The 22,693-nt window shown below is 51.2% G+C and overlaps 1 protein-coding gene across 1 annotated transcript in view; it reads left to right on the top strand.

Moving 5' to 3' along the window:
* Nucleotides 1-1,497: 1,497 nt before the first annotated feature.
* The window catches only part of LOC311364896 (inactive phospholipase C-like protein 2), a 27,221-nt gene continuing 6,025 nt past the window's right edge, over nt 1,498-22,693 (top strand). The window contains 9 exon segments of the mRNA XM_084484398.1: nt 1,498-1,969; nt 13,185-13,286; nt 13,777-13,926; nt 14,915-15,075; nt 15,528-16,041; nt 16,216-17,520; nt 17,972-18,221; nt 19,576-19,862; nt 20,771-20,974. Of these exon segments, the coding sequence (XP_084340524.1) occupies nt 1,724-1,969; nt 13,185-13,286; nt 13,777-13,926; nt 14,915-15,075; nt 15,528-16,041; nt 16,216-17,520; nt 17,972-18,221; nt 19,576-19,862; nt 20,771-20,974 (3,219 nt within the window). The 5' untranslated portion in view covers nt 1,498-1,723.

Genomic DNA, 22,693 nt, shown 5'->3' with positions numbered 1-22,693 from the left:
GTGAAGATAGCAAACTTGTTTCTCGCTCATTATACAGTCGGTTATTATCAGGGGTGCACATAACTTTTTTAGTGAGTTACTCATTTGAGTAGGCTACCAGGAGATGGTGTTCGGTACGCACTCCACACGTAGCGTCGTTTTGATAATAATAAAGGCGATTCATTAATTAATTAATGATAAGGGGGGGGGGGGGGGGGGGGCAGGATTGTTGACGGGGGAGTCCAGTCCGTCACTGCCACGGAGCGATAGGATGTCTCACAGTGACGGATATTGCGATCAGCTGATTTTGCGCAGTTCTCCAGTGTGCGCGCGGTGCACACAGCGGTGCACACAGTGCTCCGGTGTTCTGTCAATTTCTGCTACCCATCAGATTTTGCTAGTGGTTCTGCGCATGCGCATGACGACGCTTATTGAATATTTGTGTAAAATACACATACTGTACCCCTGAAATCTCCAATAAAGACGTTATAATACAGTATCAAAATGTTTTTGTAGTGGGAGCATTGTTTGATAGAGGCAGTTGGTCAACAGATTAAATACGCTACCAAACACATAAGGCAGCACTTTTTGATAGGGTAGCATGATTTGATAGACTCTGATACTGTATTATAACGTCTTTATTGAAGAGTTAAGGGGTAGGCTTACAGTAAGCCTATGTATATTCTACACCGCGGGTCAATAGTGTCGTCATGCGCATGCGCAGAACCACTAGGTAGCAAAATCTGACAAGGGAGCAGAAATTGGCAGAACACCGGCTCCGTTTTGCCTTTTTTTTTTGCAGGTGGGGAGACGCAGAAGTAGTACAAGATACACGTGTAGTTTTGTTTTGATGATGAGTGAGTTACGCAAAGGCGCTGTAGTGAGTTATGCAAGTGACGTTACGCATCGCTGATTATGGGCGCGCATAATACAGTCTATGGTTGGTTGATTGGTTGGTCGGTCAGCCGTCGTTTCTCCCCACATTTAGTTATCGTCTCGTATTCGTCAGACTGTAGACCCCCCCCAACCCCCAATGTTTTCTCAATGGATCTCCACGAATCACACAAGTGGCCAATTTTGTTAAAAAAACGGCGAATTTCGCCGAAAGGTGACTAGTTTGCATGCCTGCATTTAAGTAGAACGAGATCTTCCCCATAGATTGTAGGGTCTAAAATACGTTTTTTTTCTCACGTTTAAAGACATTTTAAATTGCCTATGTTTTTAAGGATGGACCTAGAACTGTACGCGCTGTGGGCCTACAATAAACCCCAAAAATAAAGTAAAAATCATATTAGATATTTTTTTCGTGTAGGTTTCCAAACATGGACTGCAAACAGCAGGCAGTGACAGCCATGATGGGGGATTGGGGGTATTTAACAACAAAAAAGAGGGGGGCAACGTGACAACCAGAAGCGAAGGCGTATTTCAATCTGCTGAACGCAAGCGCACATCCACTGTGGCTGTCAGCAGGCTCTCCCTCCCGCTGATGTCTGATGTGGTGGAGACTGCACGCTCTACAACACGCACTCTGGGGTCGCTCTCCTACAGCTCTCCCAGACTCATCGTATCGGGACCCCGAGGATGGAAAATACCGGATAGAACGAGAAAGTTTGTGTGTTTCAACACTATTTACAAGAGGACGGAGTCGATCAGGACAGAAACCATTAGGATGTCTGCGCACATCAGCACGCCAGGCAGCCGATTGAACACAAAACTAAAATAAATAAAAAGTAACAAATACTCAATGGCTGAATTTGGACAGAAAAACGCAGCGAATCCACCGGTTGCTGGTTGGAAATCTGCGCCAGGAAACGGAATTAAACTGGACAGGCACAGAGAAGAAAGGGTGTCGAACGGAAACTGTAGTACTATGTCAGAGAGCCCGAAAAGGAAGCAAAATGACTCCAACAGGCACGCGTCGCCGAGATCGACCGAAAGGCAGGGGCTGGATGCCTCAGAAGACATCCCGCGACGGAGTAGTCTCATTAAGGTACCGCTAACGCTCGATCACTCCGGCTCTGGAAGGCGTGGAGCCCATGCATTTTTTTGCTCGGGGGAGAGGAGCAGAGAGGATGGGGCGGGGGGGGGGGGGGGTGGTGCTGTACATGGAAGGTTCTGTAGCTGACGGATAAACAAAACAGTTGACACATTGTACATGCATTGACAGACACACTGACACATTTACAGGAAAACATAAATGCACGCGCGCGCGCAAACACACGCACGCACACGCACGCGCGCGCACACACACACACACACACACACACACACACACACACACACACACACACACACACACACACACACACACACACAGGAGCTTAGTACAGTATGTTCCGTATACAGCCTTTTCAGATCCATCAACAGGTATCCTTGTTGTTAGTGATGTGTATGTGTTTGGTCATACTCAATAGTTTATAAGCTAAACACTATCCACTGTCTGGCTTCTAATGGTTTCTGCAGCTGCTGCACAGAGATGATTATGTGAGCATGTAACCGGCTTATATCTGTCTCCGATTGGTCCACACAGAAGTCAAGACAGGAAGCCGACCACTTTGTCAATTTCCTCAGTCGGTGTTGAAACATTGCTACTGAGTTAATGAAACATGGCTAGCAGCAGAAACACTTTGAAGGAGCCCTTAAGAACTAGCATTTTAAAGTAGGACTCTGCAATATACATCTGAACAGACCCGTCCATGGATTTAGAAAATTATAAATTTAAACAAAAATCAGACTTTTTGTGTACTTGGCAAAAGTGTCTTGTATAAAGTCTTGTATCTTGCATCTTGGAGTTTGTATCTTACTCATCATGCATCAGCGTGTGACTAAAAATAACTGTTGGATCTTGTTTATCTGTCCATTGACCAATGATTCCTGGTTGGGAATCAAACATTTTCTTTTCTGGAGGGGCTCCTCAAACCTAGCCTGACATCCCCAGACCAATTGCAAATGTGTCTTAGTCTGTAACTGCTCAATTCATTTTCGATTTCCAAGGGGTGTTATAAGCGGGCCTCTGGACGCAATAGGATAGACTACTCTTCTATACAGTCATGGTAATAAACCGGTTCCATATTAGAGGAACGGTTGTGATTGGTCTGACCTGGGCCAGGTCTGCTGGAGATCTGTCTGTGAACGGGAGGGGGGCCAGAGTCAGACCCGTATGCCAGAGCAAAAGAAACAGGAGCTTGCAGATTTGTCTGCTCCCCAGTCTACTTTGATCCTATACAATATCCCCATCACACACTGAGAGAGAGAGAGAGAGAGAGAGAGAGAGAGAGAGAGAGAGAGAGAGAGAGAGAGATCTGGAGCCTCAAAGCTGGAGAGGGAAAAGGGTATAAACGGGAATGATCCGGGGGCCTTAGTCATAGACAGAAAGGCGGAAGTGGTAGAGAGAGGCTCCTAAACAAGAGGGAGGGAGGGAGACAGAAAGAGAGAGGAGATCAGGAAGAAACGTCGTACAGTGAAGAAGAAAATGAGCATTGGCCGTCCATGCCAGACGCAAATGCACCGTGTGTTTATACAGGCCCTGCTCTCTGAAAGCAGCGCGCCCCGTCAGCAGAGTGGACGTCTGTCTTCTTCAAAGCCCTTTGTTCACATTATCCATGACACCTTCTTCTATCCTGCACCTTGGATGGCGGTGGCCGTGGCTTGACACTATTCAGCACCACCTGCTCGCCTGCAGTCTTCTCTCTCCCTCTGTCACTTTCACTCTCTCACGCAATCTTTCTACCTCCGTCCCTCTCCTCTATCTCTCTCGCTTTCTTTTCCCTCAATCTGTCTCCTGTCTCCTCTCTCTCTCTCTGTCTCTGTCTTTTTCCCTCTGTCTCTCTCTCTCTCTCTCTCTCTCTCTCACACAATCTTTCTTCCTCCATCTCTGTCCTCTATCTCTCTCTCTCCCTCTTTCAATCAGTCTCCTGTCTCCTCTCGCTCTCTTTGTGTTTCTACTGTCTCGCTCTCTGTCTATGTCTCTCTCCCAGATTCAGATAAAAGGGCTTTATTGGCATGGAAAACATTAGCCTGGCATCGCCAGACGAATTACAAACTGCAATTAGTCTGGAGCCTCTGTGTTCAGCGTCGATTTCCAAGGGGGGGTCAGCAAGGGGCGCAGACCAAAAGTCCTCTGGACGCAATTGGATAGACCCTCGACCAATCACAGAAACGAAACGGGTGACACAGCACTGAGCGACGAAGAATACATCTTTCTTCTCCACAAAAGCTTTTAAGTGCAGTCGTTTGTTTTGCTTTTAGTGGCAATATACAGACCAGACCAGCATGTTTATTACTGTCTCGATAGTGTAATCAACAAACCGTTCTGCATCAGTGGCAGCTATCTTTGTTGTTGTTGATAATGCCTCCACAGCACTCCTCTGCACCTTCATCATAATTATCCCGCCTCATGTTAGATAAATGTTTGTGACTGGTCGGTCTATTTCCTACTGGGCAAAAGCCTTTTTGTAACGGACGGGTGGTCGGACCTTATCTGCAGATGAAACATGAGATTGTGAGATTTGTATGGTTCCCAGACTAGGAAAACATACATTTACATTGCTTAAGCACCAAAGTAAACTAAAATACAAAACAGATACATACTATATTAAAAATGAACCGACCTAAACTAATAATTGATGAACAAATACAAATGAATATCATTTAATGTCTGTTGAGTCACTAACTATTGCCAAAACTAGGCTACAGAATGTTGATTGAGTTTATTTACCTTGCATTTGCAGTTATTATAGCAGTATTATAGCAGTGCACAGTGCACTGCTTGTGAGTCAGTGTTTTTTTCGCCAGTGAGGGTAGTTGGAGCTAACCCAACGGATTTGCTCTTCAACTCACTTGTGTGTAAAACAACATCATTTTTTCCGGTGTCAGCATTGACCAAGGATCGCTGGGAGTGAGAAAGTGTCCAAAAAACACACCTGCAATTACCCCTGATCGCCATAGGTGTCGCCAAAGATAATGGAACTGACATCTTCGTGATTACCACTTCAAAGGATTTGTTAGGATTGTTAGCTCGCGGGTAGGAGACCCCAGGTTAATGGTTGACTTTGTCTACGTCAAGATTTTTGTTCCACTCACCCCCTGTCAATGTGTGGACGTGTTCCTTTTTCGGTGAGCAATTGACATTCATTATATTCCAAACGTGTGTTTATCAGCCCCCATAGCTGTATCTTGGTTTGTCCAGCCCAGGTAAGCGCCTACGAACTGCCCTGGGTGGCTTCCTCCAATAGTGCCCACAATCAAACAAATCCACAAGTTACGATGTTGCTCACCACTGCACATCCACACAGACTGGAGATTGAGGCACACAGTGAGAATTATGAGCAGACATAGTGGCTGTATATAGGCATATATATATAGTCTGATATTTATGAATTCAGAGTGAAAGCCACATTAAGGCGCAGGTGGGTGTTTATTTTTTCACATTTGTCTTCTTTTAGTGATGTGACTTATAACCATTCTGTGTTAACACGCCACTGCCCAGTATCCACATTCTTAGACACAGACGCTGGGGAGGCAAGCAGTTAGAATTCTTCAATGTCAATGATGTTCATGAGCGTGGTGGTGAATTTTGGAATCAAACTGTGCTTTTTTTCTGATTGCAATGGACCGGCTCAGTGAGGAAAAGGTGAAACGTGTGTTCAATTGACAGTCTCGTCTAAGTACGTCCTTACCACCATGAACCGAGCCCTTCATTTCAAATCAGAAGGGAACGCGTAAGTGTTCCAATCAGTTAAAGAACACCCTTTCCTCCATCTACCCTTGCGACTTATTGAAGGGTCGCTCTGCTCTCAGAACTCATCATTACACTGCCCATAACACAGCCACTCTCTTTGCTTCGATTTCTAACTGCGGGCCCAAGTCTCAAAGTCCACGGGGCTGTGCAGTTGCGTGTGATCACATAATTGGAACTTGTGGAAACAACATAGCCAGGGCAGTTTGTTCTTTTGGACAGAACAAGATACAGCTATGGGAGCGCCTAAATCATGACTGATTTACATCTGGACACAGACAATGTCAACAATTAACCTGGGGTCTTAGCAAACCAGCCAAATCCTTTAACTAAAATACAAATAAAATACAATATAATACCAATGTAAATGTGTACAGTGAAAAAGTAAGGCTATGCTATTCAATTATGTGGAAATGGTTGTAGTATGGTTGAGTTTATCCAAATACTTCCTGGGACTAAAGAATTAATTTCCTGGGACTATAGAATGAATCCCTCCCTCCCTGTGTCTCTGTGTCTCTCTCTCTTACTGGGGCTTTTCTGTACTACTATCTTTCTCTCTTACGGGAGCTCTTCTGTACCACTTATATTTTTACTCTTACAGGAGGCTCTTCTGTACCACTTCCATCTCTCTTTCTACTTAAGATAAAGGGCCCGGATTCCTGCTCATAGCAGATACCTTGCGTTGGCACAGTGTGATAGGACATAGATAACCGGGAAACCGTTTACCATTTGTGAACATGCATTCACACATGTATTTTGCAGAGATTTCTCATTTCTCTTGACCATGTAAAGTGTATCTACATCTTCCCCAGTTTCTAGGCTTGCGCCGCGAATGCTGTAGCTGAAGCTTATCGTGGATAAATAATTCATTTTTTGGATGTGTGTGTGCTTGCATGTGTGTGTGTGTGTTGTGTGTGTGTGTGTGTGTGTGTGTGTGTGTATGTGTGGTGCATACATGTGTGTCTGCGTCTGTCTGTATGTGTTTGTGTGCCCCATGTCTCTCATGGGTGTAGTGTGTCTGTGGCTGGATTCGGGGGGGAGGTTGTGCGTGCATGTGTGTGTGTGTGTGTGTGTGTGTGTTTGTTTGTGTGGGATGTATTTTCAGTATTGGAACAATTTTAGCCAGCAGTGCTTGGTATCCAGCTGGGTACAGTCGTAGTGCGAGTTGAAAGAACAGCCCCGAGGTTCTCCTGCTACTGCATTACACTCCCAGCTTGGGTAACACCACAGAACACACACACACACACACACACACACACACACACGTAAGTCACTTCAGGATAGATATGACACATGATGACCGCAGACGTGCTACTGACAAAAAAAGCACCTTTGTATTTTACTCGACATGAATTTGAGTTTAAACAAATAAAAAAAATAAAAAAATAACAAAATAAAAAAAACATACATGGGTACATACATAGTTATACTACAGGGGGGGCGTCAGTTGTGTGAAGTGAATATTGGGAGATAGACTTTCATTCACATAGGGGAGCATGATCGCATTATCGAGAAACACGGAAGACGATCCCCTGCTAACACATACAGTGGGTGCGCACACACACACACACACACACACACACACACACACACACACACACACACACACACACACACACACACACACACACACACACACACACACACACACACCGGCTCGGGAGAGTGAACCGCCTTCCTCCAATCACCACACGATTCTCTTAGTTGTTACTTGTTAAAGCCACAAAGGCACTTTTAATCAAAACACAAAGTAGCTTTCTTAAAAGAACAAAAAGATAATTGGCGGGATCCCACCACAGCGGCTGGACTCTCCTTGCACCCAGGCCAAGAGAGCCCTGACTGAGCCTTGGAGCAGCAGGCTATTTAAGGTCTGCTCTCCCCTGGCCCTCAGGTGCTCTGCATCAAGTTGATTGGCAAGGCCCGGGTTGCCACAGTACACACACACACACACACACACACACACACACACACACACACACACACACACACACACACACACACACACACACATCACACACACACACACACACATCACACACACATCACACACACACACCATTTTTAACCTTTTACCCGGCAATGATAGATGGAGAGCATGTCTGGTGCACGTGTCTGTGTGCACGTCTGTGGTGCTGCTGGCGGGGTTGTTCTGCCGGACTGACACGCAGGAATCAGGAACATCCCCGTGACAGCATGACCTTCTCTAAAGTCAACCTTTGGCTGCTGTCTGTCAGTGTGGTGTGTGTGTGGTGTGTGTGTGTGTGTGTGTGTGTGTGTGTGTGTGTGTGTGTGTGTGCGTGTTCTTGTGTGCAAATGGGACTTCAAAGAGAGGTTTTTTCTCTCTCTTCCTCTCTGAGAGTAGATTGTGCGTTCCGATTTGGACGCTGGTGGTTCGTCCGACGCCTGTGTTGAAGAATGCCGCCCCGCCCCAATCGGAACAAAGTGGCTCCGCAGAGCTTCCTGTTTCTCACGTCGTTGTTTGGTCGCGTTTCCGGCACAGTGTGCCTCATGCCTCACAAGTAGGCTTGTGGTATAAACCCAACCAAGATGGGAACCGACATGCATCTCGTGTCATACATTATGTGTCTCTCTTTATAGCCTGAGATCCAAGGCAATGTTAAGTTGTTAAGTTGAGAGAGTTTCGCAGAAGACACACAAACAAACGTTTGTTTGTGTGTCTTCTGCGAAACTCTCTCAGCCGACCGCTTTCTAAAGTCACCACAAACAAACAAACAAACAACACACAAAACACAAATGCACGTACACACACACACACACACACACACACACACACACACACGTGTATTCGGACCACGTCTCAAAGCTGTCAACGTTTTGTTAAACCCGTGAAAAGAACAGTAAAACAGTGCTCTAGGTTGAGTTTATATTGACTCTCTCTCTCTCTTCCTTCTGAGGCTCCTCCTCAGTAAATCAATTTGCTGCTTAAAAAACTTTCTGGACCCCAGTGTGATTTGGAGGGTGCTTTATCTCCAGTCGTATATCTACCGCCAACATTCCAGCACCATCCCTCCATCATCCTCCATAATGGCCCTCTCCCTCTCCTCTCTCTCTCCCTCTTCTCCCCCTCCCCCCCCCCCCTCTCCAACCCCCCCCCCCCCCTCCCCACTGTTGTCTCGCTATAAGGGGAATGGATCAGAAACGAGCGAGGCCACAAATGGCCCTGCATTTTCATTCTGCTGACTTAAATGACCTGTAATTAGTAATCCTGTCACGTATCATTATCTGCACACTATATAGTACGCACTACGCACATAACGAAACGCACAACAAGCGCACGCACAAGCGCGCACACACACACACACGCATGCAAGCCCATTCCCTCTCACCTTCTCCCTTCTCTGTAGGACATCGTGTCATCTGCCCTAGCTAACGCTGGCTAATGAAGGCACACACACACACAGGCCCATGTGCTTGTGGCGCCGAAGCTCGACCTACTTTAAAGAGCAACAGTGTGTGTGGCTGCAGCAGCGTGCGGGCAGTGGGCCAAGCCCACATCAATCTTCCCCAAGTATCCCTGTTTGTTTTGTTTTCTTCGCTTCCCCCCCCACCCCCTGCGCGCTCTTTTCTCTTTTCCCTTTTTTTTCCCCACTGAAATCCTAATTCCCATCTCGGCATTAGAGTTTGTCTGGCTTCTGCTGATATATATATATATATATACCTCCGTCTGGTCAACTGGGGCTTAACCTTTGTTTTTTTTTTTTCCCTCTCTGTCCACAAGCTGTCTGTTTAGAAAACAAAACAAAGTAGTCTCTCTCGGGCCCCAGCATCTTCAGTTCCTCTTTGCTCTTTTCCCCCTGGGCGGCTGGGGGTGCCCCTCTAGCAGCACAATCTCACGCCAACACGATCCTTAGTATATCAGACACACAGGACTCTCGACTTTGCCGACGTTCTGGGGCAACCTGCTCTGAAGGGAAGTGAAGGCTGTGCCGTTGCATTTCAGTGCTGGTGGTGAAATATTTAACGTTGCAAACACCTAGAAAATAAGGTATATTTTGTAATAAACACATGCCGGTGTTCGCTCTGCGTGTGTGTGTGTGTGTGTGGTAAACTGCCTTGCTTTGGGGCCCAATATGTGTCACAATAAGCGTTGAATACAGCGAATGTCTCTCCATCTTTCCTCCGCTCTCCCCCCCCCCCCCCGAGCTTCCTGTGATGTCTGGCCGGTCCACAGGAAGGCGCACTGTGACTGGCGAGTCACTTCCTGTTTTGTTTTTGCCACTGTAAGCCTTCTGCGGTATGTTATCAACCGACCCAGGGCCTGGACTGGCCCAGGGAATACATAGGGGCTGTTTGTCTGGGAAACAAGTGTTATTGTGTACTGTCCTCATTCATTGCATACAAAATACTCCCAAAATTGGCAATTAAAGTTGAGCTAAAAATTTGAGTTGAGCTTTTTCCATGTGTGTACGCTCATATTGTCGTGTTCGGCCACGGACTGCCTGTACATCATCCTCACACCCATCGCCACCCCCCCCTCCTCGCTCTTTCTTTCGCTCTCACCCTCTCTCTAGCTCTCTCTCTATCTCTCCCTCTGTCTAGCTCTCTCTCTTTCACACCCTCTCGCTCCATCTCACCCTTTTCTCTCTCTCTCTCTCTCTGTCTCTCTCTCTCTCTCGCCCCCCCACCCACCCCTCTATCTCTCTCATTTCTCATCTGTCGATCCCCTACACCTCCCTTTGGGCACCGACCGGCTAGCAGCGACAATTTCTGTCGCCATGAGACGGTGGTCTAACGTAGACACTGTGGTGAATCATTAGAGAGGGAGGCTCTGCACATAAGTCTCTCCCCTGTCTTTCTTGTCAGTCAGGGCGGACTGACAAGCTCAGTGTGGACCACCACGTGCGCACACACACACACACACACACACAGACACACACACACACACACACACACACACCGTTTATAACCTTTTACCCGGCCATGATAGATGGAGAGCATGTACGTGTGCACGTGTCTGTGTGCCCCTTGCTGTGCACGTCTGTGATGCGGCAGGCAGGGTTGTTCTGTGTGTGTGTGTGTGTGTGTGTGCGTGCGTGCGTGCGTGCGTGCGTGCGTGCGTGCGTGCGTGCGTGTGTGCGAGTGGACGTAGCCAACACCACACGCACCACATACACGATGTGCAGCATCAATCAGTTTGAATGCACAGCAGCCAGCCATGCGGTCCTATGTGAGGACCACTCATACAGTATATGTTCAATATCGTATATTGCCCCGGTGGAGCCGTTAATGTACGGGAGGGGAGGAGGAAAGGAACGGAGAGGAGGAGGAGAAGAAGGAGGAGGAGAGAAGAGGAGAGGAGAGGGAGGAGACCGGGGCTGACATTGATTCTCTGAAGCTGTCATGGGCTGGGATGATGGGTGATGGAGATATCCAGGTCAGAGGATGGTGTGTGTGTGTGTGTGTGTGTGTGTGATAGGAGAGAGAGAGAGAGAGAGAGAGAGAGAGAGAGAGAGAGAGAGAGAGAGAGCGCTATATCGGTACTAGTTCTGGGTCAGTGTTGCTGGCCTCCTGGTCGTTCGAGGGAGTTGAGTGAACACACACGCTTTAGCTGTCAGGTCACCTGCCCCGTTTGAAAAAAAACAAATAATAATAATATGAAGCCAAAGATGCCTTCTCACAACGTGACGACATTCCCCATCGTCTCAAGAGGTTGTGCTGTGTCACACACCAGCTCCAACTCTTGACTTCATGTGTCTCTGCGGTTTGCCGGCTCTGTGACGACCGTTCCTGCGGTGGTTAAACACGTGCGCGTGTGGATTCACCGCCGACCGTCCTTTTCTTTGCCCCCTTTGCAAAGGTCTCTGTGTTTGGGTTCTGTCTCTTGTTGTTGCCCCTGGCACCATGAGGCAATCTCTTAGAGTACCTCCCCCCCCGTCCCGTCCCCGACGCCGGCCCTCCAAAAACTTGTTTTGCCTCGGTTGGCAACGCGTTTGCATTCTAACGAGCTCGTGGCAAGGAGATTCATAATGAGGGTCTCTCTCTCTCTCTCTCTCTCTCTCTCTCTCTCTCTCTCTCTCTCTCTCTCTCTCTCTCTCTCTCTCTCTCTCTCTCTCTCTCTCTCTCTCTCTCTCTTTCTCTCTCTCTCTCTCTCGCTATCTCTCTCGCTCTCTCTCTCTCCCCCCGTGTTACCAGTGCCTCTCGCGTGGCCCAGATACTTCTCACAGGCATGGGATCTTTTCACTCAAAACAGCCGGGCATTTGGCACACATGTAGAGACCTATTGTTGTCGTATATCTGGTCCGATTCGGTTTAACCATGGTCGGATTAACCTTGGCTCTTCACCTCCGGTGAATCTTGAATGTTGGATCAAACTTTGGTTTGCTCAATCATTGCCAATTCCACACTCTTTCTGAAACTTTTTTTTCTCCGAACTAGTATTACACTTTACATCAGACTATGTCTCAACAATAAACCTTATCCAGATTGTTGAAAATAACATTAAGTGCTAATAGAGGTCAGTGTGATACATTAGATGCTTTGTGGGTTGGGACGATTGTAAAGATGTATGCGTGCAAGAGTGTGTTGGTTTGAATTTAAATGAACTTGGAATAAAATCATAACCCACCCCTTCCCATCTGCTACAAAAATCTGCCAAAGCATTGTCTTACAGCAAATGATCAGCCATGGTAAGGTTTTCCGGCCAAAATACACAATACCATCTCTCTCTCTCTCTCTCTCTCTCTCTCTCTCTCTCTCTCTCTCTCTCTCTCTCTCTCTCTCTCTCTCTCTCTCTCTCTCTCTCTCTCTCTCTCTCTCTCTGGGTGTCTCTCGCTCTCTCTCTCTGTCTCTCGCTCTCCCGCCCTCTCGCTCTCTCGCACTCTCTCTCTGGCCGCTTGCCAATTGCATTCAGAAGACACTGAATTAGAATTCCTTGGCATGGCCACTGTCTCGTCTACTTTGATTTAATAGTGTAAGGCTGAAGGACGAGGACAGAGGACGGCGAGGACGTCGGGACAAATCCAGAGAGGCGTTGTCTAGGACCTTATACCCTGGGTTTAACGCAGCGTTACACGAGGGGATTTGTGTGTGATAACTGTGTTTGTATATGACTAACAAGCAACTAATCATGCAATGCAAAAGAGTAATCTCTGGAAGATAAACGGAGGTCTTGCTGTCCGTTTGTGTGGGTCTCTCTCTCTCTCTCTCTCTCTCTCTCTCTCTCTCTCTCTCTCTCTCTCTCTCTCTCTCTCTCTCTCTCTCTCTCTCTCTCTGGCATCCTCACCTGTCACTCTCCCTCTACTTCTCCACTCTCCTCCCTCCCTCTCTACCCTCTAAGTACACTCTATCTCCGAGCCCTCTTGTCCTCCCCTCACACATTTACCCGTTCCCTTTGGTTGCTGCTGCTGCTGCTGCTGCTGTGGTTGCTGTTGTCGCTGTTGTTGTTGTTGTTGTTGTGGTCGTGTTTGTTGCCATGGCTCTCACCTTCCCTTTTATCTCCACCTGGCAGGGTGGTTCCCGTGGAGCCCGGGAGAGGAAGAAGACGGTGTCCTTCAGCAGGAGCCTGTCGGAGAGGAAGATCAGCGGGGCTGCCGACTGCATTCACTCCATGGTGGGCTGACAACCCCCCCCTCCCCCTCTCCCTGTAACACCTGCACACACACACACACACACACACGTACGCATGCAAACGCACACACACACACACACACACACGTACGCACGCACGCACCAACACACACAAACACACACACACACGCATCATGCATGCACTAACACACACACGCACGCAGCACACACACACACACACACACACACACACACACACACACACACACACACGGTGGCATCAGAGGGACAGATACAGATATTGATTGATGGATGGATATCGACTGACAGACAGACATGAAGCGAGAGGGACATATATCGATGTTTATGTACTGCTATAAGTCATGTGAGCGATGCTGTTATCCCCTTGACAGTGAATAAAATAGAGGTCATTGAGGACCAGGTAGGGGTCGGACTCGATCCGTCTCAAACACATCGGGGGGGATGGACTCCCTGGGCGCGGCTCTAGCCTCTGGTGTCCTCCTGGTTCCTAGGTGGAGGGCAGTGAACTGCGGAAGGTGCGGCCCAGCTCCAGGGTCTACCCCCGCTACTACCTGCTGGACGCTGGGCTCCAGACCCTGTGCTGGGAGCCCTCCAAGAAGGAGTCCGACAAGGCCCGCATCACCCTGCCTTCCATCCGGGAGGTCAGTGTGTGTGTCCGCGGGAACAGTCGTGTATCGAAAGGCGATTCGGGATCTGTGGTTTGTTGTTGATGTGAAAACGAGCCTCTCGACTCCACTCCACTGCGAGGGCAATTCCGAAAAAGAGTGACGTTTTATTCACTTCCGAGATAGAGACCCACACAATAAATAAACAAAAAATAAATCCCACGGTTGCAAAATATAAATTACTTGTTCAAAAAGAAAAGCTGTTGGCAATTTACTAGCCCGGGCATAATTTAGCATAACAAGTACTGGCCTCGCGTCAAGCCAGTCTTACCTTTCCTCTTTTCCCCCCCAAACACACGATGCGCCACCCCTTAAATAAGGCACCTGATTTGGCCCAGGTGGACCAATCAAGGCCCGTTAGGCCGTACCATGTACCGGGGGGGGGGGGGGGGGGGGAACATTTCACATACAGGCTTTACAGGACAACGATCTGAACACAAACCGCAAAAGTGGCGTTGCGTTCCCACTTTTCATCCCGCGATTAGACGAGCGTCTTTGGGTGGAAATCTGTGTGCATACGAAAAGTGTGTGACACAAAAGTGTGTGACACAAAAGTGTGTGAAATCTGACATGTTTGTTGTGGTTTGCCTGTACTGCACATGGACGTGACGTAAACGCGTACGGGACGAGAGCCGGCGTGAGCAGCTCAGAGCACACTTTTGCGTTGTTAACCCTTTAGACGGGTGGGTTAATTTTTTTTGCGCTTTTTAAGCCCCGGAAACGCTGTCGCCGTCTAAACGAAAGGCACATCTGATGAAATAGTTTGTCGGTTTCACCCGGGAGCGTTGTCGTGTGAAGCCAGCCTAAACCAATACACCCGTCCTTTTCCTGGAAGCGAGAAGGGTTTCACTTTCTCACAGTGGATTTTCTGGCAAAGGGCATGGTGGGGAATACATGATGCATCCAGTGGCTTCTCTCTAGAGGTTGTTAAAGCGTTCACTGGTTCGTACGGCGGGTTCTTTAGGTACGGACGGGCCGCAACACGGAGATCTTCCGTACCAGCGGGCTGTACGAGCAGATCTCCGAGGACTGCGCCTTCTCCATCATCTACGGCGAGACGTATGAGAGCCTGGACCTGGTGGCCAACTCTGCAGAGGTGGCCAACATCTGGGTGTCGGGCCTCAGGTAGGGCGGCTCCGTTATGGGAAAAAAAATCGTAATCACGATTGTTTTGGTCAATGTTGGAATCAGGATTATCCAAAGGATTATTTTTGAGTTTGAAAACATGATGCGTGTTTCATATTCACGATTATTTAATAAAAACACTTAGAAATTAGAAATTTCCCCTTAAAAAAATACACAGAATGTTCAAATAGAAAATGTTCAAATCGAAAATAATGTACAAATATGTATGCAGCTGTTCTGCAATTTCCAACATTGAATGAATAAAATAAATATACTTAAGAAAGGGTTAGGTTAGTTTGAACTCGATTATATTAGTTTGGAGATCTTTTGACCAAAAATCACAATCAAAATTGGATTAATTGCACAGCCCTGGCCCTAGCCATTTTGTCCATGATCCTTTTAGTTCATATAATTTGCGTTGAAATTGTAAATAATTATACCCCCCCCAACAGGTACCTGCTGCAGTACGGAAAGCACGCCCTGGACATGATCGCCACCAGTCGCGACAGCCTCCGCCTGGGCTGGCTGGAGCGGCTCTTCTCCTCGGGGGTGCGGAAGGACGACCTGCGGGGGCGGGTGGACGACGGCGAGCCCACCATCCCCCTGCCGTCCGCCATCGCGCTCATCCAGAGCGTGAACCCGGCCGTGGGCGCCAGCCGGGCCGAGCACCGCTTCCACGAGGCCCTGAGGGCCCACGGGAGGACGGCGTGCGAGGTGGCGGCGGCGGCGGCCGTTGCGGTCGCCGCGCCGGCGAAGGAGAGCCGCTGGAAGGGCGGCAAGGGCGGCAAGAAGGGCGGCGGCGCCGCCGGCCAGCAGGTCACCAAGCAGGAGTTCATCGAAGTGTTCCACGACCTCTGCACCCGTCCCGAGATCTACTTCCTGCTGGTGCAGTTCTCCAGCAACAAGGAGTTCCTGGACACCAAAGACCTGATGAGGTTCCTGGAGGCCGAGCAGGGCATGGTGCACGTGGGTAGCGCAGTCACGCGCACACGCACGCACACACACACACACGCACACACGCACCACATGGACGTTTTGCACACGAATGACCCGTTTCGATTCCCGAAACTCAATTAACTCTCCCTTTCCCTGATTCTGCCCCCCCCCCCCCCCCCCGATCAATCCCTCGGGGCGGACCAGGTGAGCGAGGACGCCAGCCTGGAGGTCATCCAGACCCACGAGCCGTCGGAGGAGGCGCGGCAGCAGGGCTGGCTGTCGCTGGACGGCTTCACCAACTACCTCAACTCGGCCGAGTGCCACCTGTTTGACGCCGAGCACCGCGCCGTGTGCCAGGACATGGGCCAGCCCCTGTCCCACTACTACATCAACTCGTCCCACAACACGTACCTGATCGAGGACCAGCTCCGCGGCCCCTCCAACCTGTCGGGCTACGTGCGCGCCCTCAAGATGGGCTGCCGCTGCGTGGAGCTGGACGTGTGGGACGGCCCCGGCGAGGAGCCCGTGGTCTACACGGGACACACGCAGACGCCGCCGCTGGCCTTCCCCAGCGTGCTGGAGGTGATCGGGCGCTTCGCCTTCGCCGCGTCCGAGTACCCGCTCATCCTGTGTGTGGAGAACCACTGCTCGCTGCGGCAGCAGCGCGTGGCGGGGAAGCACCTGGTGCGCATCCTCGGGGAGTGGCTGCACACGGACCCCCCCGCCGAGGGCGAGTGGTACCTGCCGTCGCCCGACTCGCTGAAGCGCCGGATCCTGCTGAAGGCGCAGAAGTGCGCGCCGCCGCCCCCCGCGAACGGCGGCGTCGGCGGCGGCGTGGCGGCGGCGGCGGCGGCGGACGACGGGGAGGTGAGCGAGGAGGACGAGGGCGAGGAGATCGGCCGGAGGATCAGAGCGGAGAAGGGCGGCGGTTCGCGGGAGTGCTCTGACGGCGGCTGCGGTGAAAAGGAACCGGGGCCGAAGAACCCGCCGGGCTCGCCCCTCGTCTCTCCCCTCACTCCTCCCCTCTCCCCCGCGCTCCTCCCCCCTCCCCCCGCGCCCAGGCAGCGGCCGCTCCTGCGGGAGCTGTCGGACCTGGTGTCGCTGTGCCGCTCGGTGCGCTTCGCCGACTTCCAGGCGTCGTGGCGCAGCCAGAGGCCCTGGGAGCTGTGCTCCTTCCACGAGTCGCTGGCGCTGCGGCTGGCCAGCGACAGCCCCGGGGACTTTGTGAACCACAACAAGCGCTTCCTGTCGCGCGTCTACCCCAACCCCATGCGCGTGGACTCCAGCAACGTCAACCCCCAGGACCTGTGGAAGTGCGGCTGCCAGATCGTGGCCATGAACTACCAGACGGCCGGGCTGATGATGGACGTGAACACGGCGTGGTTCCGGCAGAACGGCAACTGCGGCTACGTGCTGCGGCCGGCCATCATGCGGCAGGAGGTGTCCTACTTCAGCGCCAACACGCGGGAAATGGTGCCCGGCGTGGCGCCGCAGCTGCTCCACGTGAAGGTAGGTGTGTGTGTGTGTGTGTGTGTGTGTGTGTGTGTGTGTGCACAAGACATAAGAGTCGAAGTGAGCCAACGTAAGGCTGAGCTGTGGTTGGCGGTAGCGCTCAGAGTGTTGTCGTCTTTAGGGCACGGGGGCGCTGCCAGCAATCAACAAGAGTTGATTTTGTTTTTCGTGAAATACACACGCATCACTTTCAGTGATCTGCCAAAAACAATCGGAGGTGTCATTAATGGGTTCCATTGATTTATCGTCATCCTCTATTTAACACTTTGGGTTTACCTTTTTTTTTTCTTCTCTAAATGACACATTGTTTTACGTGATTAGATTTAAACCCGGTGCAGAACGAGGGACGTGACTAAGAGGACGACACACACTCACTGTGTGTGTCCTGGTTGAAGTCAATCAGCTCCGTTGTGTGACCCCCGGGGGTCCCCCCCCCCCCCCCCTCCAGGTGATCAGCGGGCAGAACCTGCCGCGGCCCATGGGCTCAGGGGCCAAGGGGGACGTGGTGGAGCCCTACGTCTACGTGGAGATCCACGGCATCCCGGCCGACTGCGCCGAGCGCCGCACGCGCACCATGACGCAGAACGAGGGCAACCCCATCTTCGACGAGAGCTTCGAGTTCCAGATCAACCTGCCCGAGCTGGCCATGGTGCGCTTCGTGGTGCTGGACGACGACTTCATCGGCGACGAGTTCATAGGTTCGCTTCCCCCCCCCCGCTCTATAGAACGGAACCCTTTTCTCTGAAAAAACACTTTTAAATCCTGCAGTCCAAATCCTAATCCTAAAGTGCTTCCTTTAGTTAAAGGTGACATATTTAGTTTTTTGAAAATCGGCCTCTTCTGACATCACAAGTGGGCGTGTCCACCTCGATCAGGGGTGTCAAACGTGCGGCCCGCGGGCCTTATCCGGCCCGCAGTGTCATTTAACCCGGCCCGAGAGATAATAACTAATGTCTATCAGAACTGGCCCGCCGGCATGTCGCATTTCTGCGTCAGCGCGGTAACCCTGGCGCGTCAACTCCGGCAACCCCCCCCACTCAACAATTCCGCCCGCGGACCCTGTCAGAATGTAATGGCCACAATTAATGCAATGCAATCGGCCCGCGCCTTTGTCCAAGACTTCACTTTTGGCTTCCACTGTAGAGTTTGAGTCGGACACCCCTGACCTAGATGTATGTACGGCTAGACGAGCTACGAACGTTTGCTACGGTCCACTGGGTAGGCTGGTAGACTGTTGGTAGGCTGGTAGACTGTTGGTCAGCTGGTAGACTGTTGGTAGGCTGGTGGACTGTTGGTAGGTCTGGTAGACTGTTGGTAGGTCTGGTAGACTGTTGGTAGGTCTGGTAGACTGTTGGTCGGCTGGTAGACTGTTGGTAGGTCTGGTAGACTGTTGGTAGGTCTGGTAGACTGTTGGTAGGTCTGGTAGACTGTTGGTAGGTCTGGTAGACTGTTGGTAGGCTGGTAGACTGTTGGTAGGCTGGTAGACTGTTGGTAGGCTGGTAGACTGTTGGTAGGTCTGGTAGACTGTTGGTAGGCTGGTAGACTGTTGGTAGGTCTGGTAGACTGTTGGTAGGTCTGGTAGACTGTTGGTAGGCTGGTAGACTGTTGGTAGGCTGGTAGACTGTTGGTCGGCTGGTAGACTGTTGGTAGGTCTGGTAGACTGTTGGTAGGTCTGGTAGACTGTTGGTAGGCTGGTAGACTGTTGGTAGGTCTGGTAGACTGTTGGTAGGTCTGGTAGACGGTCGGTAGGCTGGTAGACTGTTGGTAGGCTGGTAGACGGTTGGTAGGCTGGTAGATCTATCCAGCGTACATCTAGGTGGACATGTCCCACTTGTGATGTCAGAAGAGGCCAATTTTCAAAACGGCTTGTGATCACACTCACACCTTGTGGTGTCATACTTCACCTTTTAAAATCCTTCAACCGGAGGAAAGAAACGAAAAGAAAAAACAAAGTGCTTCCTTTAGTTCAGTGTAACAGTGTGGTTTCCCCCTCCAGGCCCCCAAGGCGGGCATGTGTTGAAAAGCGGATACTCTCCCCCCCCCTCCCTCCAGGTCAGTACACCATCCCCCTGGAGTGCGTGCAGCCGGGCTACCGCCACGTGCCGCTGCAGTCGCTCACGGGCGAGGAGCTGCCTCACGCCCGCCTCTTCGTCCACGTGGCGCTCTCCAACCGCCGCGGCGGCGGCAAGCCGCACAAGAGGGGCCTGTCGGTGCGCAAGGCCCGCAAGGGGCGGAGCTACGCCGCCCTGCGGGACCTGGGCGTGCGGGCGGTGGACGAGGTGTTCAAGACGGCCGCCCCCCTGCTGAGGGAGGCCACGGACCTGAGGGAGAACATGCAGGTGAGGGGGGGAGGGGGGAACGTATCCGAAGTGACTGAAGTGTCACGGGCCCACGGCGCGGCAGTGACACGGATCAAGTACTGCTACTAGTGAAGGGAAATTGACAAAGAAAAGAGGAGGAAGAAGGGAGGAGGAGAAGCGGTTTGCGACGGTCTGATGATTAAATGATCAGACCCTCTGCGCTGGTTCTCCTCGGCGGGTTGCCTGTTGTGTCTTTTGAACTCGTGTTTCAGTGGAAAAGAAAAAAAGGAACGAAGGAGGAGGGGGAAAAGAAACTCTGTGTTTCAAAACCGCTTCGGCACAAACGACTTAAACTGCTCAACCGATAAGGCGCTGAGAGAGAGGCCGGTCGATGAGGCCGCCGGATCAATGAGCCCGCGGGGGGGCGAGCGGCGAGGGGGGAGAGCGGGAGGAAGCGGGGCGTCTGGGGGGCCCGGGGGGGGGGGGGGGGGGGACGAACGTCACGTCCACGTCTGAATCACTGCTTGTTTCTTTTTAAATGATTAATCCCGTTTGCCATCGATCCGCACAGACCCCTTGTTGAGACTGCAGCTGAGTCTGGTTGGTCCGTTTATTTCTGTATTTATTTATTTGTTTTTCCAAGAGAAATCCGGACGACGAGATGATCAGATCGGACTGCGTGTAACTATGCCGGCGTCATTGTCTCTCCCTCTCTCCCCCCCCCCCCTCTCTCTCTCTCTCTCTCTCCCTCTGTCCGTCCCCCCCTCTCTCCCTCTCACTCTCTCACTCTCTCCCTCTCTCTCTCCTCCTCTCTCCCTCTCCCTCTCTCCGTCTCTCCCTCCCCCCCCCCTGTCCGTCCCCCTCTCTCCCTCTCCCCCTCCCCCCCCCCCCCGTCCCCCTCTCTCTCTCCCCCTCTCTCTCTCTCTCTCTCCCCCCCCCCACCCCAGACCTCGGTGGTGGTGTTCAGGGAGCTGTGCGGCGTGTCGGCCGTGGCCAACCTCATGCAGTGCGTGCGGGGCCTGGCCTCCTGCGTGTCGGGCCCCGACGGGGCCCCGCTGCTGCTGTTCGACCTGCGCGACGACTACCCCGCCCTGGAGCCCCAGGGGCCCCTCCCCGACGTGCTGCGCAAGGTGGTCTCCACCTTCGAGATGGTGATTGTTTTCTATTACTTAACCCCCTCCCCCCCCTCCCCCCTCCTCCCTCCTACCCATCCCCGTCACATGCTGACATTCTGTTTCGCCGCCTGCATCCCTCAGCCTTTACCTCTCCCACGCTCCTATATTGTTCTCACCGGCTCCCTCAGCCAATCAGCATTGGTCGTTTCCCCCCCCCCCCCCCTCCGCAGACACTCCCCCCCCCCCCCCCCTGCGTGGCGGGGGCCGGGAGATATTCAGCGAGCGAGAGAGCTGTGTTGTGTTCTAACGCCAGATCGATCCCCCCCCAACCCGGTCGCACAGCTGGCCGGTTTTTCGCTTGTAATCCGACGTTGTGTGAAACGAATCCAGAGGATTTGGTTTTTTTCCGATAGATCCCGCCCGTCTCCGGGATGGATGGTCTCCCAGGCACCGGCGATTTGGAGACACTGGGAATAGGAAAGAAAGAGCATTGGTGTGGATGTGTGTGTGTGTGCGTGTGCGTGTGTGTGCGTGTGACTGTGGACGTGTAGAGGAAACTAGCAGCACTCATAGTAAACACTCGCTGGCTATGCGTAACTGGAGCAGCCAGACACACACACACACACACACGCGCTGCCATGGAGATGAATGGGGGTCTTTCTGCTCCTTCTATTAGGTTATGATTAAGATCTTCATGTATAATATGTGACACTTTAATTTAGCCAGAGCATTTCCTCACTGCAGCAGCCGCAGCAGCCCGAGGACTGCCTTCACGGCTGGATTGAATGTGTGCAATAAGATAGGGTGTGCCACTAACACGTGCGCACGTGTTTGTGCATATGTTGTGTATGTGTGTGTTTGCGTCTGTGTTTGTGTATATCATTTTTGTTGGTGTGTGTGTGTGTGTGTGTGTGTGTGTGTGTGTGAACCTGACTATGTGTCTGTATGTGTGTGCACGTCTGTATGTGTGTGTGTGCATGCGTGTGTGTATGTATGTGTGTGTGTGTGTGTGTGTGTGTGTGTGTGTGTGTGTGCATGTGTGTATGTGTGTGTGAACCTGACTGTGCGTTTGTATGTGTGTGCGCGTCTGTATTTGTGTGTGTGTGCGCGTCTGTATTTGTGTGTGTGTATGCATGCGTGTTTCTGTATGTGTGATTGAGCGTGCACACCTGTGTGTGTGTGTGTGTGTGTGTGTGTGTGTGTTTGAGCATGCACACCTGTGTGTGTGTGTGCGTGTGCATGTACATATGTGTGTGTGTGTGTGTGTGCATATGCATGTACATATGTGTGTGTGTGTGTGTGTGTGTGTCTCCCTGTGCAAACAACCACATCAGACTCCAGCCACTGGGATCAGAGTCGGGATTTCCCGGGCTTCCTTAGAATACGATTAGCATACAATTTAACGTCATTTGGCTAAACGGATTCCACACTCGAGTCCGAAGCTTAAGACGAAGCTAGTGCAGGGGTTGGCCAGACACACACCCGGGTAATGGGAACATTGTGTGGTTGTGTGTGTGTTGATGTGCACCAGTACTATAGCAGTTAATTCTCATTTGTCAAACACCATCTTTTTTCTTTCCCATGGTGGGGGTCGAGTCCCTGCAGATTGCGGTAAGAGGAGGTGGAGAATTAATCAGCCAGAGGTCCCCAGTGTCATCAGTGATGTGTGTGTGTGTGTGTGTGTGTGTCTGTGTGTGTCTGTGTGTCTGTTCACAGTTATTTTTAGAGGTGCTTGTCACGTTCAACTCTGCGTCG

This window comes from Micromesistius poutassou, assembly GCF_964030765.1.
Source record: "Micromesistius poutassou genome assembly, chromosome: 20".
In the NCBI taxonomy this organism is placed as follows: domain Eukaryota; kingdom Metazoa; phylum Chordata; class Actinopteri; order Gadiformes; family Gadidae; genus Micromesistius; species Micromesistius poutassou.
This window is presented reverse-complemented; position numbering and strand designations above follow the sequence as displayed.